The 14,893-nt window shown below is 41.3% G+C and overlaps 2 protein-coding genes across 5 annotated transcripts in view; both read left to right on the top strand.

Moving 5' to 3' along the window:
• Nucleotides 1-223: 223 nt before the first annotated feature.
• On the top strand, nt 224-9,865 carry LOC105893295 (excitatory amino acid transporter 1). 2 transcript variants are annotated; one of them, XM_031558509.2, is made up of 10 exons: nt 224-453; nt 888-1,318; nt 2,301-2,438; nt 6,035-6,239; nt 6,489-6,531; nt 7,241-7,512; nt 8,042-8,275; nt 8,602-8,796; nt 8,962-9,096; nt 9,652-9,865. In XM_031558509.2, exons 2-10 carry the CDS (start codon nt 1,138-1,140, stop codon nt 9,863-9,865), a joined length of 1,617 nt encoding a protein of 538 aa, XP_031414369.1. In that variant the 5' UTR covers nt 224-453; nt 888-1,137. The 2 variants fall into 2 exon arrangements, with proteins under 2 accessions (XP_031414369.1, XP_012675139.1); XM_012819685.3 differs by having other exon boundaries at nt 891-1,318.
• Nucleotides 9,866-13,569: 3,704 nt separating this feature from the next.
• The window catches only part of nipblb (NIPBL cohesin loading factor b), a 42,684-nt gene continuing 41,360 nt past the window's right edge, over nt 13,570-14,893 (top strand). For all 3 annotated transcript variants that reach the window (XM_031558505.2, XM_012819714.3, XM_012819713.3), the window contains exon 1: nt 13,570-13,926. The gene's annotated coding sequence lies outside the window, so the exon portion shown is untranslated. The remainder of the gene's footprint in view (nt 13,927-14,893) is intronic.

Below are 14,893 nucleotides of genomic sequence, written 5' to 3' on the forward strand. Positions count from 1 at the left end.
CCCATCACTATTTCATTGTTCATACACCTCTCTCTCTCTCTAGCTCTCTCTCTCTGTCACACACATACACATACACATACACGCACACACAAACACACACACACACACACACACACACACACACACACACACTCCCTCTAGCTCTCTCCCTGTCACACACACACACACAAACACACACACACAGACACACGCCCTCTCTCCCTCCCTTTTGCCTGAGTTGGTAAACTCCACCCTTCTCATGAGTCTTGAGCATGAGAGATGATTTAACTGGCTGTCTGGGAGCACCACACCCCCACGGCTCCTCCGAGAGGCCAGCAGCCTGAGCGTCTCCCCTCACCGGGTCCTGTGGCGTACGCACTCACTCACTCACTCACTCACTCCCCACACAACCTCTCCTCTCAGCACCACGTCTGGAGCATCAGCCAGGACAGGGAAGAGTCCACTGGGGTCACAGTGAGTATCTGAAACTTCGCCATGCAACTCCATCTGTAAATGGGAGCGAGGGTTTGTTTTAGTGAGGATGGATTGGAGCGCAGGTGCTCTGCATGTTGTTGAATCCGACTTTTTTTTTGTTTAGTTTCTTTCATTATGCTGTAAGAGGGAAAAAATTGAGGAAAAACAATAATTCCAAACTAAAGTTCACAGGCTGCTCTCCTGTCAACAGGTGGAAATGAAGCATTTTGGAAATTAATTTAAATCGTAGTCAAGTGCATCAGGTCATTTTGCTTTATCACAGTCTTACAGTAACTCATATACTCATGAAATGTATATTATTCACATGAAAATTACTCTCTTCAGCTTCTACAATTAAAAAACTATGAATATCATCTTTAAATGTGCATATTTTTTTTGGAGTCAGACACTCAACTCTTGTGTTGTCTCCCCAGCAGAGGAAGGTTTTTTGTTGGATGAACAGAAGTGGTCAGGGAGGTCTGAACTGAGCAGCTGTACAACTCCATTTAAATCTCCACGGAGGTGAGGCACCTCCAGCCTCAGACACAAACACCTGTAGACAGCCTCCAGCCTCCTGCCTCCTGCCTCCTGCCTCCTGCCTCCAGCTTCCTGCTTCCTGCCTCCTGCCTCCTGCCTCCACAGACGCTTTCAGGGGAACCGTCAGCGCCCAGGCCGTGAGCAGCCATGACCAAAAGCACCGGGGAGAAACCGCGCTCACGCAGCCGGGTGCAGCTGATGCGGGAAAACTTTCACCAGCGCACCCTCAAAGCCAAGAAGAAGGTGGATGACATCAGCAAGGACGACGTGAAGAGCTTCCTGAGGAACAATGCTTTTGTGCTTTTTACCATCGGAGCGGTTGCCGTTGGTGAGTGACTTTTCTCTCGTGTACCTCTGGCATTGCTTTTAAATATTTACTAAAGAAAAACAATAGAATCAATAAGACATTAATGTAATGATTCCTCACATTATTTATAATCACTCAGCACAGTTCATACAATCTAGAAATTACATAGAAATGATGAGTGGGTAGGAGTTAGTGAACATTTTATTTTAGGAAGATTTCCATGGGTAAAATATCATAGTACATAAGGGAATACTGAAGGTTGTTTCAGTTAAAACAAAAAGCATCCTGCCATTTGCTATGAAAGAGTATGGTCAGGATCAAGCCCACAGGTTACAAGCATACAGTTCATTAACTGCCCTTGAAGGTCACCAGGTCATTCCTCAGTTAGCTGATGTCTATGTTAGCAATGTCTAATTTCTTTAGAGACAAATGTATTTCACGATTCATTAAGAATGTATATCAACTGTATTTTCTCACCCATTTAACCACATTGAGTAAAATGTTTAAGTAATGAGCTTCAGAGAAAACTAAAATCCCTTTTGATAAAATTTTATTCTGCATAATATTCCTGTATTTTGTAAGGTCAGAAGTTCTGGAAAAAATAGAATTGGTAATCACATACTGGTGTTCAGGCTAATTAAACCCCAATTTCTCAGGAAAGAAAGATTACACGTTTCCTAAAATATTTATTTGGACGTCTTGTTTAGTGCCCAGTAATGCAGTGTAAAATGAATTATTTGTCCAGCCTATTTTTAAGCAGTATTGATGCTGGTTGCCAAATATGAAATAGAAAATGTGTGGTGTTATTTCTGCATTTTATGATTCAATTAAATGACACTGTCAATAGACAGCATAACATTACTATGAAAATGGTGTGTGTTTCTTTTGTGTATTTTGTGCGTGTAACATAACAATGAAAATGTAGGACACTTGTTTACTACTATATCGGCCACCTGGGGGGTGCCCTAAAGTCAGTGACTCTTGTTGCGGATGTGTTTGACAGGTATAATACTTGGCTTCACTCTGAGGCCCTATAAGATGTCCTACAGGGAGGTGAAGTACTTCTCCTTCCCCGGAGAGCTCCTTATGCGCATGCTCCAGATGCTGGTGCTGCCCCTGCTGATCTCCAGTCTCATTACAGGTACGGTTACCTGTGGCACAGTCACCTGTTCACTGCTGCCTCACACTCACCTGTGACAACAGCACAATGTCACATCCACTTTAAAAACAGCTGTAGAAAAAGGTGATTCAGGACCAAAGTTCATTTCTGTTTCTTCACCTATTTGGTTTACTTCAGTGCAAACTGAAGAAATCTGGTTACACTTTATTTGAAGAGGTGTGCATAAGACTGACATGACACCTGTCATGAACACGATAGACTCTTTATGACTTGTTGTTATTAAGTGTCATTTGTTCAATTATGCTATTTTGAATGCAAAGTTGACATGGTTGTGGATATCTTTGTTATGACAACTTGACATCAACCAACGCAACCTGTCATATGCCATAGCAGGCCAAATTATCAAACTTAACACTTAAAAGAGTTGCTAAACATCTTATGGTTAAGGTTTGCTAGAAAGCAGGATATTAGGTTAGGTTAGAGAAAAAGAAAAAAGAGAAGAAAACGTCCTGCTTGTTTTAAGTGTGATGAACTGACTGCATGAGTGGCATGGATGCACGGGGGGGCGGGGCTGTGTTGTGGTGAGAAGCATGGCCCAGCGGCCAATGACATCACTGCTGTAACGGGGCTCTTTGGGGATGACAAAGGGACCTGTCACATGCTGGCACCTTGTGCAGCTCACGAGTCCAGTGTTCCCCATAGGCTCCTGCCATGATCACCACCCCAGCGCTGTTTCCCAGATCCTCTCTCTCTTCATTATCAAATCTACTCCAGGTGTAAGAGCTGCCCCAGTTTATCAGAGCAATATTCGCATAATATTGTGTCCCTTTTCTATACCCTACTCAGTCAACAGTTCTGTTCTGTTTAAAAGACCAATATCAGTAACATGCTCCATTTTATATTTGAAGTCACACTGGTTATCAGACAATCAAACTGGATTCTCACTCAATTCTTTTCATATTTCAAGTTCAAGTTCAAGTAGTTCAAGTATTTTATTTGTCAGATGCAGAGAACAACACTGAGTCAGACTGGGCACTGAAATTCTTAAGACAAGACACCGCACAACAACCTACCATAGCATCACATAAAATAACATAACATAACATATAAGTACTCTGAACATAAATTACACATATAATAAACATATAATAAATCTATTAAATATAGAAAATAAATATAATATTTAAATCCAAATTACGTGTGCTTGGGTTTCTATTGTAACGTAAAACTTCACATTTCCACAGTTTGCTCATTTAAATCTATAATAATAATAATAATAATAATAATTTATTTTATTTGTATTGCACTCTTCATTCAAAATAATCTATTTGAAATAAAAATTAGTTTGAATCAGTGTCTGTGCATCCAAATTATTTCTAATAGCATAGCATTGGCACGCTGGACTAGCTTCTTTATAGAAACCAATTTGTGAAAAGCAAACAGAAAAACAACACAGCAAGACCACAAGAGCATTTGAAAAGCGTTTGAGATGAGCCTCTGAGGGCCAGTAAGTGGCTTTGGCCTTGATGCTGTGGGCCCCGTGTGAAATGTACAGCTGCTGCTCCCCTGCATGGCGTTCCTCCTAGGTTTCTGGCTGGAGGACAGCGGCCTCATTGTGCTCCCACCAGTAAACTGTAAAGGGGTGAAGTGGGTGGTGGGGGAGAGGGAGAGAGGTGTGGAGGGGCAGACATCCACACATCCACCCACCCTCTGCTGCATTGGGCTGCAGCTGAGACTAATCTGTCCTCTGGGTCCCCCTGCCTCACCAGCCCACCCATCCAAAGCCCACGTCCACCCCACACCCCCTTTCTCTCCTCTGCTGCTTCACTTCTCGAAGAGAAAGGACTCATCGCGAGCTCCGCCTCTTTCTTCAAAGCCATATTGTTGGATGGCATTCCATGACTACACACAATACAGCGAGTAGTGGAGGTGGAGATGAGGATGGGGGTGTGTGTGTGTGGAGGAGGCTCACGATGATGACGTAATTACTCAACTCATTATAATTTACCAAGGTGATGCTAAACAGGCTCTAACCATGCCCTTTAATGTATTTCTCACTTTGTACGTTAAATTCCTGATACATTAAATAATAATAATAATACATTTTATTTGTAACGCACTCTTCATTCAGAAGAATCTCAGAGTGCCATTAGAGGTATTTGTATGACTATATAATATTTGTATGGAGTTTTTTTAAGTCGTTTTAATTCGTTGAAGTCAGACAAAGGTGAGAAGGACACAAAATTGAGAAGGTCTCGCTTCATGTGCACAGAGACTCAAAACCCTCAAGACTGTGTGTTTAGATGGGTAAAAGTAAGCAAGAACACTGTTTGCTGCCTGTTGTCTTGGTGATAGTGGAAAGGTAGGGGAATGAGATTCCCAGTCTTGTTAAAAAGAGCAGGAGAGGAGAAGAGGAGAATAATGGAGGAGAAAGAAGGAATGGAGCCACTCAGAGGAGTAACAGGGAGCGGGGCGTGGTAGAAAGAAAGAGGGGTGGAGGGCGAGAGAAGGGACTGAAAAGGAAGGGGTCTTCCAGGGGTGCCCCCAAAAGGATTAAAAGGACACATACTGTACATTTCACTCACACAATGAACACTTATTGGTCTCCTGAACGCCATGTTATCTCCTGAGGAGAAAATGGCCTCACTCACTTTAAAAATGCACATAACTCATGCTGTAGGACTCGTTTTCTTCTCACTGACCTTTGTCACAAAACCCCATACCTCTCTTTGTCACAGTTATGCAGACAGTCTGCGACTGCATAACAAACAGCAACTACATTCAGTTTCTCCATCAACCATTGAAAACGAGTTCATTTGTGCAGTGGATTTCCCCTTTGCAAGAGCCACTAAGTGTGGTGAGTTTCGTCCAGTTTGCGTTTGGCCCATAGCTTGATGCCAGAATGCATTGTATTCACTGTGACATGAGCATCTGCCCATAACAGCATCTGAATGCCCACTGGAGTCAGCCAAATGTCTGGACCAAAGCTGAATCATAAAGAGCCTTTTGGAAATAGGAGCTAACAAACATCACATTCATGCTTGTATTTACAAACCGCACTGCCAGGGGACAAGAGGGGATTCCTAATGATGTGACAGACAGACCACGCTCAGCTGGGTGAGGTCAGAGCTGGGGTCATCCAAAGTGTTTCTCAAGCCATGCTCATCGTTACAGTTCCACTTCCGCATTTGAGAAAGCTGGGATGAAAAGAGACCATGTGGGGTAGACGCTCTTGACTTTCATGACTCTGACTTGTTAGAATGACACCTCCCATGCCTTTGTGTCCTTTATGCTGGTGGGTGTGGAACTGTTGATATAATCTAGAAGTTGCTCAAGTTGTCAGGTGGATGCCACAAACTTTAGAGAACTAACATGGTCTAAAGAATTAAGTTTGGTTCGATTTTATGGGTTGGCTGAGAATGTTACTCAAAGAGCACGCAAATAGAAGGAATATAATAAATCAAATCAAAGCCTTCCAGAAACTCAGAAATACAATAACATGGTATGTTAGAGAACTGTCAAGGTTCCATTAGTTATTATCCATTAGTAAGTCCATTATTACAGTAGTGTCGAATCCTTGCTCTCTCTTCTAACCTGAACCTCCCTTGTCTTCTCAGGAATGGCAGCACTTGACAGCAAGGCTTCTGGTAAGATGGGCATGAGGGCGGTGATGTACTACTTTACCACCACCTTCATCGCTGTCTTCATCGGCATCATCATGGTGCTCATTATCCACCCGGGAAAAGGCTCCAAAGAGGAGTTCACGGAGCAAGCGAAGATCGCAGAGATCAGCCCAGCAGACGCCTTTCTGGACCTCATTAGGTGAGCCTCTCTGAAATGAACTGAAAATGCCAAACTGATCACAGAACGGTCATGGAGACGTAATATTAATTCAAATAACCTTTTAAACAGAATACAATTAGAAATATTAGAGTGTATAGTCTCACCTGCTGGAATTTTTTTAATAATTAATTTAGGCTTAAATTGGAGATCTCTTTTAACTGCAATGTGGGTTATCCTAACTGCCCTAACGGTCATATGATATTGTGTGTGTGTACATGTGTGTTTCAGAAATATGTTTCCTCCCAACCTGGTCCAGGCTTGCACACAGCAGGTAAACACACCAACTTATTTTAATTTCTCAATTTTTTCTGTGCAGGCGATTGATTGTGTGTTCCACTATGGGTTTCATTTCAGATGTGTTCTTTTGCTTTTCTATATGTTTTCATTCATATACATTTTCACTCCCTGTGGAACTGAAAGCAATTTCCCCCTTTTCAATAAATATGGATTGTAGTAACAAATGTGCACTAATCCTATATAGGAGATGTCATTGATTATTTGAGTGACAGTGGGTGGGAGATGATTTGGTTGGAGATGATCTGAGGTCATGGCCGTGGGATTTGCCCTCATTGGCAGAGGGGCAATAGAAGCGTGGCAGGGGTAAAACGGGAAGGGAGGGTGCGGAAACTGCAGGGGCAACCACTGGTGCCACACAATACCAGACTATAGTAAGTGCGGGTGAAACACTTTGTGGTCCGGACATTCACACCAGGGAGATACTGGAGCCAACTGGATCAAAAAGAATATCATACCAACTCAAAAGGAAGCCGTTGTCCAACAAAATGCCTCATGAAACTCAGAATCACAGCCATTTTTCTCTTTATTATTGATATCTCACATTAATACTCAACGGTTTCAAATCTACCTCTTTGGTATTGTAATAACGTTTTCTTTGTGAATGCAAGCTTTGGTTAAATGTACATTAGATGCTTCCTTTTAACACCATTTCAATGTAATGTGTCCCTCTCTTTCCATCCTAGTTTAAGACCCAGTATGGCAAACGAACAGTTCAGGTGACAATAATAGTGAACGAAAGCCTCACCAACTTGACCAACAACACACAACAGATCACCAGAGAGGAGGCCATCCCGCTGCCCGGCGTCACCAACGGTGTGAATGCCTTGGGCCTGGTGGTGTTCTCCATGTGCTTCGGCCTCATCATCGGCAGTATGAAGGAACAGGGCCAGGCTCTCAGGGACTTCTTCGACAGCCTGAATGAGGCCATCATGAGGCTGGTTTCCATCATTATGTGGTGAGTGCTGTGCAACAATGGCGCCGTATAATTATGAATGGTAGATGAACCAAGAAGACTCGTTTGAATAGAACTTGGTTTACACTCACTTGTCAAGGGAGACATATTTGAGTTTCTTTTACAGACCTAAATCTTAAATCACTTATACTTGAATTACTTGTTTATGAAGCCAAAGCCTATTCCAATACAATTGCCAAGAAACAGCACTGTATATCAACCTATTTAAACAACTATGAAATGTCAAAGGCTAGTCAACCTGTAATGTGTCCATAGTCAACCAGCACTGTCTATAATGACACTGAAAAATAATGACTGCATGGATTCTTTCAGTGCTGTGTGTAGAGGTATACAAACTCATTTGTTCCTGGTCTCTGCGCCATCTACACTCTGATTAAACGCATCATGTGCATTGTGAGATCACAGAAAATGTAGTAGCACCTGTGCTGTCTTACTGTCCTCTGCTGATCTCACGTCAGGTACGCACCAGTCGGTATCCTCTTCTTACTGTCTTTTGCTGATCTCACGTCAGGTACGCACCAGTCGGTATCCTCTTCTTGATTGCTGGAAAGATCGTGGAGATGGATGACATCACACAGATGGGAGGGCAGCTAGGAATGTACACCATCACTGTCATCATCGGCCTCATGATCCACGGTATCCTTGTTCTACCCACTTTGTACTTCGTCATCACAAGGAAAAACCCCGTCGTCTTCATCACGGGCATACTGCAGGCTCTCATCACGGCCTTTGGGACGTCATCCAGGTGAGCAAACGACTCTCAGGTAGTGAGCAGCTGGCACTAATCGGCATCCTGCTTAAAAAGCTTCCCTTGAGCTTTCTGGCAAATATCTAACTTCCTGTGGCAACACTATAAGAGAAAGATTTGATTCTCAAGAAAAAGAATGGTTGAATTGGTTTAAACTGCAAACCGAGCTAATTGTATCTGTATTTGCTGATTATCTTAATTCTTCTGTATACCTTAAAGCCCTAGATAACAGATCATGAACTGGGTCGGTGCATGAGGGGAGCAAGGGTATTTACTGATGTCATGTCATTAAACAACTTTGCCAAACTTTCTCTATCTTTCAGCTCAGCTACTCTGCCCATCACCTTCAGATGTCTTGAGGAAAACAACAAAGTGGATAGAAGGGTTACCCGTTTTGTGCTACCGGTGGGTGCGACCATCAACATGGATGGAACAGCACTCTATGAAGCACTGGCAGCCATTTTCATTGCACAGGTCAACAACATGGAACTGAACTTTGGCCAGATTATCACAATCAGGTAAATATGACACATCACGTGTATGTGCTTCAATGTTGGTATGATTGTCACTGCATGTAGGAGTGTATGCATCTTTACAACAGAAAATGTGAGCACATCAAATGTTATTCACAGTGGTCATGGCATAACCCTTGGTTAAAAAGGTGCTGTTTTACCATGACACAGCATTACAGCAACAGCAGCTAGCATTGGAGCTGCTGGGATCCCCCAGGCTGGACTGGTCACCATGGTGATTGTGCTGACCTCTGTGGGCCTTCCTACCGATGACATCAGCCTGATTATTGCTGTTGATTGGTTCCTGTAAGTATTCTCCCCTTTAATCTCTATTCAAGTTTGTCTTTCCAAGGCCATTTAAATGCAATGGATGAACATTAATGGAGTTTAAATGACAGAATTAAATGACAAGAGTTGTTTGCCACTATACTTTATCATTCTAACCACACTCAATTGTGTCACAGTTATTCTGTACCCTACTGACACACTTTCTTATATGCCCATGGGTCTTGTTCTATATTTTTTCTATGAATGCCGAGATATTTCAACTGGTTTTTACATAGAAATATAATTAGGTTACCCAAATTAATCATTTAAATTAGAATCCCCTTCCCCTTGCACACCTAATTGGATACCAGGAAGAAAGGTCTCATTTGAAACTAGGGTGGTCCACATAAAGAGCAAGAACCCTCGGAAAGATGGAAGATGCTGGAAGTGTCAGTGATCTGTTAGGGAAAGTAATGCCAGTGTATTCTCAACATCAGAGCTGGAGCATCTGGAGTTCCAAAGGGAATCCACATGTACTAGTAATCATGTATTTTCCTCTCCCGTGGTGTCCCGTGTGTTCTGTCTGGCTTGCAGTGATCGGATACGTACCGCCACGAACGTGCTGGGAGACTCCATAGGGGCTGGAATCATAGAGTTCCTCTCCAAAGACGAGCTCCAGTCCAAGGATGCAGAGATGGGCAACTCCGTGGTGGAGGAGAGCCAGATGAAGAAGCCCTACCAGCTCATCTCCCAGGAGAACGAATACGAGAACGAGAGACCGCCGCCGGACAGTGAAACAAAGATGTAGGGAGGGTGTTGATGTGCTTGTTTGACTTGTCTTTTTTGTACTTGTGTTCAAATGATGCTGTGTTTCATGCAGTTTTTATTTTTATTTGAGTCCTTTTTTTCTTTTTCTTGTTAGATTCATTTTTTTTTGGTCTTCAAAAGGTCAGTTTGTCATACATGGTCAGCTTTACAGCACACGTCAACTACAGAGGAATGTTTACAAAGCCCTCCAAAACATTCGATGTAAAATATTCCCTGTCAAGAAACTTAACTGCTTCTTGAAAAGGACAATGTCTCCTTCCCTTCAGTTTATGCATATAAAGGGAGATACAAATGTATTCATGGGTTATCACATTTTCACAAATACATTAATAGAGCATAGAATAATCACTTGATGTTGATGGCAAAAAAGTCAAGAGAACCTTTAGAAAATTCAACAGAACATTCAACATTGTCTGATGTCTGTTCCATTGTTATCAGACTGCAGGGGTGTTTACTTAGAGAATGAAGGTGAAGCGTGTCTTACATTCCTTTATGTCTATGATACCCTTAGAGTTAGAAGCAAGGAATGATTGTCCTTGGCAGAGTGCATTTCATTTTGAAACATTGTGAAGATGATCTCACACCAACTGCGCCACATCCATGCTTGATTATAGCCCGTGCTTCTTTAGGATACCTCAGTGGACCTCTTTCAAAGAGTCAGGACCTGTGAAATATCCCTTAGCGTGACCAATACTTAATGTGAAAACCAACACTGGCTGATAAGACAGGATTGCAGTCATTAGAACGCTCATACAGTGCCATATGGTAAAAGCTATGACATAGGATCCGCTCTGTCTCATTCTCATTATTGTATATGAGAAGTTGGACTGGAATGAATCCTTTTAAGAGTAGTCTGACTCAAGTGAATGAGCTTTATGTCCTTTGGATTTTCAAGCATGTGTTTCTACATGCTGTGTCTATACTTCTTATTTTATTTTTTGTGCTGGAAGTGTACAGTTTGCCCACACTTATCATGGGGTTTTGATATGACACTTTAAATGGGTATTTACGAAAACAGAAAAACAGTTATTAAAAAAAGGCAAGCCATGAGCCTACATTAGATTGTCATTGTGTTTCGCAAACAGGACTAGTATTTTTGTAGAAAATATCCATATTATGAGACATCAATATATTATGTACTTTTTCAGTTTGCTAATATTAATAGTGTATAGGCTATATTAAAATATAGTTTGAATGTAGATACTTGAGGGTATTAACTGTGAAAACATGAATAAACATTTACTTGACACTGACTGACTTGTTTCATTATTTTGTTGATTTCCAAAGCTGACAATAAATAGGATATTGAGGAGTCGTACCGTACCAACTGAATAGCTAATAGACTGTTCTAGTTCATTTGGGCAATTGTCTAGACTGAAAAAGTAAGAAAGGTTTCCACAACTAATGTTGATGTGGGATAATGTGCAGCATGCAAAGTGTACATGACATATTTTTGCAGAACAGGAAGTAAATCAGTGTTATATTATATTATAATATATTATATACTATGTCTATGCTGATATTGCTGCACTGTAGTAAGAGTACTCCCTAAAAAGAAGATAAATTATATATGGTATGATGGTATAGTATAGTATGAAACAAGGAAATGGAAAATGCAGAAACTATTAGTGTTTTGACTACCTAATTTAGAGTAACAATTGATATGGCATTAATTACTTTAAAGTTCCTTGATTCTTGTTCCTTGACACAGAAACAAAAAACAGTAGTCACACACCAAGGATCATCTTAAATAGGCATTCAAACTTTTCCACAGCTTCATTATATTAAATATAACTCAGATTCATCAGATTCTTTTTGATAAGCACAAAAATGTTGTGAAAGCTGTTAACATTCCAAGGATGATCTGACCGCATAGACATAAGAACGTAGGTCTTCCTATGTCTAACAGTCCACAAATACTTAAATTAGTTATACATAGACCTTTGCTGCCCCCTTGTGGGTGACAGTCTAATTCATTTTCAGCGCATAAAATCGTGTATGTTAGTAATATTATTTCCCAGTCAAAACAGTATCATGGGGATCTGCTGAAGTTAATTATGAGAATAAATTAAATATATGAAACACATGCATGAGTCAGTGTATTAGTTTTCCCAATTCTCTGTTATATGATGCAAACTGAAGCGTTATTACACTCTCTCACACACACACACACACACACACACACACAGGAGCCATGCAGTAACATAAAGAGGTGACCTTATGCAGCTGATATAAAAAAATTAAAAAAATTGTTAAACATCAATTATCTTGTCTGCAGTCTTCACAAGATAACAAAAATAATGTATGCACTAAATAAGCAGGTTAAGATAGAATTACTTCAATAATATTGATACGTTGTGCTATCTAGGCACACAATTGAGTCAAAGCTTGGGCATAGTGATGCAGTTTTTACAACTACATATATGTACATATATATTATATATAGTGCTTTTTTGGAATCGTCAATAACGAATTAATAACAGTACTCTCATTCTGGCACTAGAGGGCGACAAGATACCAAGGTTGTTAGTGTGGCGATTATGACAATCCATAAATTACTCAAAAAAGTCGTTATATTCTCTGTCAGGTCATAGTTTATGTAATTACTCACAAACACAAACAAAACACCTAAATACTGCAACCTTATTATACCGTGATGTCAGTGGCAAAAGGATGCAAATATGAAGAAATTGAATAGAGATAAACGTATGTCTCCTTACCTGCATACATATTTGTGAAATGAATGCCTTTAAAAACAAAAACAAAAAAGCATACAATTGGGAAAAGTGTTTGGACAATTAATTGTGTCAATTCCTTCAGCCTGGTAATAAGGAGGTGCACCACACTACTGCTAAATTTATATTATTATGTTGCACACTTACTGAATAAAACTGAAGTTTGAATAAATCAGCTCTCCAAAATGCTGCAATGCATCAGTGAAAGCCTGACATGCACAGATGCCTGATTCTTTCAATTCTTCAATGACTCTGGGGAACAGGGAGGACATATGAGAAAATATTTAAATGATTTCCCACTTCACATTTACAGATGACAGTTATTTGTCCTCAACCTGAGTCTGTGACTGAAGCCAGAATTGGGTTTGGAAGGCCTGGTGAAGGGTTTGGCACAAGCTAAAAGGTTTCTGACAAACAGCACCCTCACTCTTCATTCGTGGATCTTCCAACATTAATTTCTCTCTTTCTCTGTGTGTGTGTGATGTTTGTAGGCCTATGTGTTGATGTGTAGGTCTAGTTCAGCTGAGAACTGATTTTTGCTGAATAGTCCCAATACACGTTTCACACAAGAGAGACCATCTGTCATAATGTAGGACAAGGCGGTCTTACGCCTTATAATAAAATTGCGACATGAGACATTCATGTCCATCATAGGAGGGTTACCACTCGAATGAATAGCCAGCAGTCTTTAGAGCGGAAAAATCTTACAGCTCCATTAATGTCATATGCGCACATCACTGGAAAACAAACCACACATACCGTGGGTTTGTGTAGATCACTGTTCCCTTGGTCTGACTCAAACCAAATGTGACGTCTATACTGTACGTACAGTAGTCCTATGATTGGTTTGAATGATACCAGTAGCCTAACAGCAGAAAGCATTGCAGAGATCAGCGGAAGTAACTGGGTCGCTGCTGGTTGGTTTGGCGCCGGTGGAGGGAGTCATTCCTGCAGCAGTACTTCCGGTCGGCATTTTGTTCTGCGAGAGAGGGGGAGAGTCTGTGGATCCTTTTATCACCGCGTCAATAGTCTTTCAGTTTTTCTTGTAATTATTTTCCAGAATCTCGTAGAAATTGGTACAATCTCGCATCGGTTTCAGAGCGTTACCGGTGAGAGCACCGGTTTAGGGAATGCTCACCTAACTCAAGCCTTCATGTTTGCTGTGAGAAGGAAGAAGAACGAACCCTCCCGACCCGGATTATTGTTGTTATATTACTCGGAGGAGCTGTGAGAGTGATTGAACGGAGGGGGAGCTAGACGCGGATCCGAAAACACAACCATTTCTTTTTAAACATCACATCCTGAGGTAAATACATACACGTTGTATTGTTTTAATCAAATTAGACAGCGTTTGTCGGGCGATCAAGTCGATATCCGAATCGGGTGTTGTTTACATTCAGGCAAACTTGTTAGTCTATAGCTACTCTTACTAGCTCGCTGGGTAGCAGATCGATGGATGGTTCTTTCTTCTTTGCCGCTTAGAGCCGTATGACACATTCGCGAAGTCGGGCCGTCGGTGAGTTTCCTCAGGCGAGTCCGAGGTTCACCTACTAGCCAGAAGGCCAAAACAGGCCATTGAACGCGAAGAATTGTAGCTAGTGGCTGGCTCGCAACCCATGTTTGCAGCTTGTAGTAGTTATTTACTTCATCAAGGACGACAACAAACCAAGCGTTGACATAAAATAATTGGTTGACTAGGCAGTTACCAAAACTGTTTTAACATAAACAGTAACTAGCTAGCTGTGTAGCATAGCAAGCTATAGCTAATCACAAACTGTTGTTGCAAGCGTTAGTGTTAGCATTTAGCTACCGTACCAGTCATCAATAGATATGCTTTTGGCAATTAACATTAGCCAGGCTACTAGCCTGCTAAGTAGCTGTCGCTAGCTATCTCTGTCTTGAATTATGTAGCTAGCTAGCAAGCTAGTTAGGTTAGCTAGCTGGGTTAACTTGTGTATCTAATCGGCAGCGCCGTTATGCTGTCTGGTGTAACCTTACCAAGAACTGTGAATGTTAACGTTAGTTGTAGTCGTCGATTATGTTTGACGATCGTAAAATAAGACATATGACACCTCAGACCCTTTTGCAAGTTGGTTTCAAACCAAGCCAATGAGTGGTAGCGTTACAGTAATCGTTAGACAGTGACAGAACGATACCAGATAATTTCTACGATACCTAACAGTTAGCCATTGAGGCGCGTGATCATGGCTCTCACAGAATTGTCCTTTCTCCTGGTCATGTTTTGTTTTCGTTTGCCACAGACCTGGGGTCAC

Source organism: Clupea harengus, chromosome 21 (assembly GCF_900700415.2).
Source record: "Clupea harengus chromosome 21, Ch_v2.0.2, whole genome shotgun sequence".
In the NCBI taxonomy this organism is placed as follows: Eukaryota; Metazoa; Chordata; class Actinopteri; order Clupeiformes; family Clupeidae; genus Clupea; species Clupea harengus.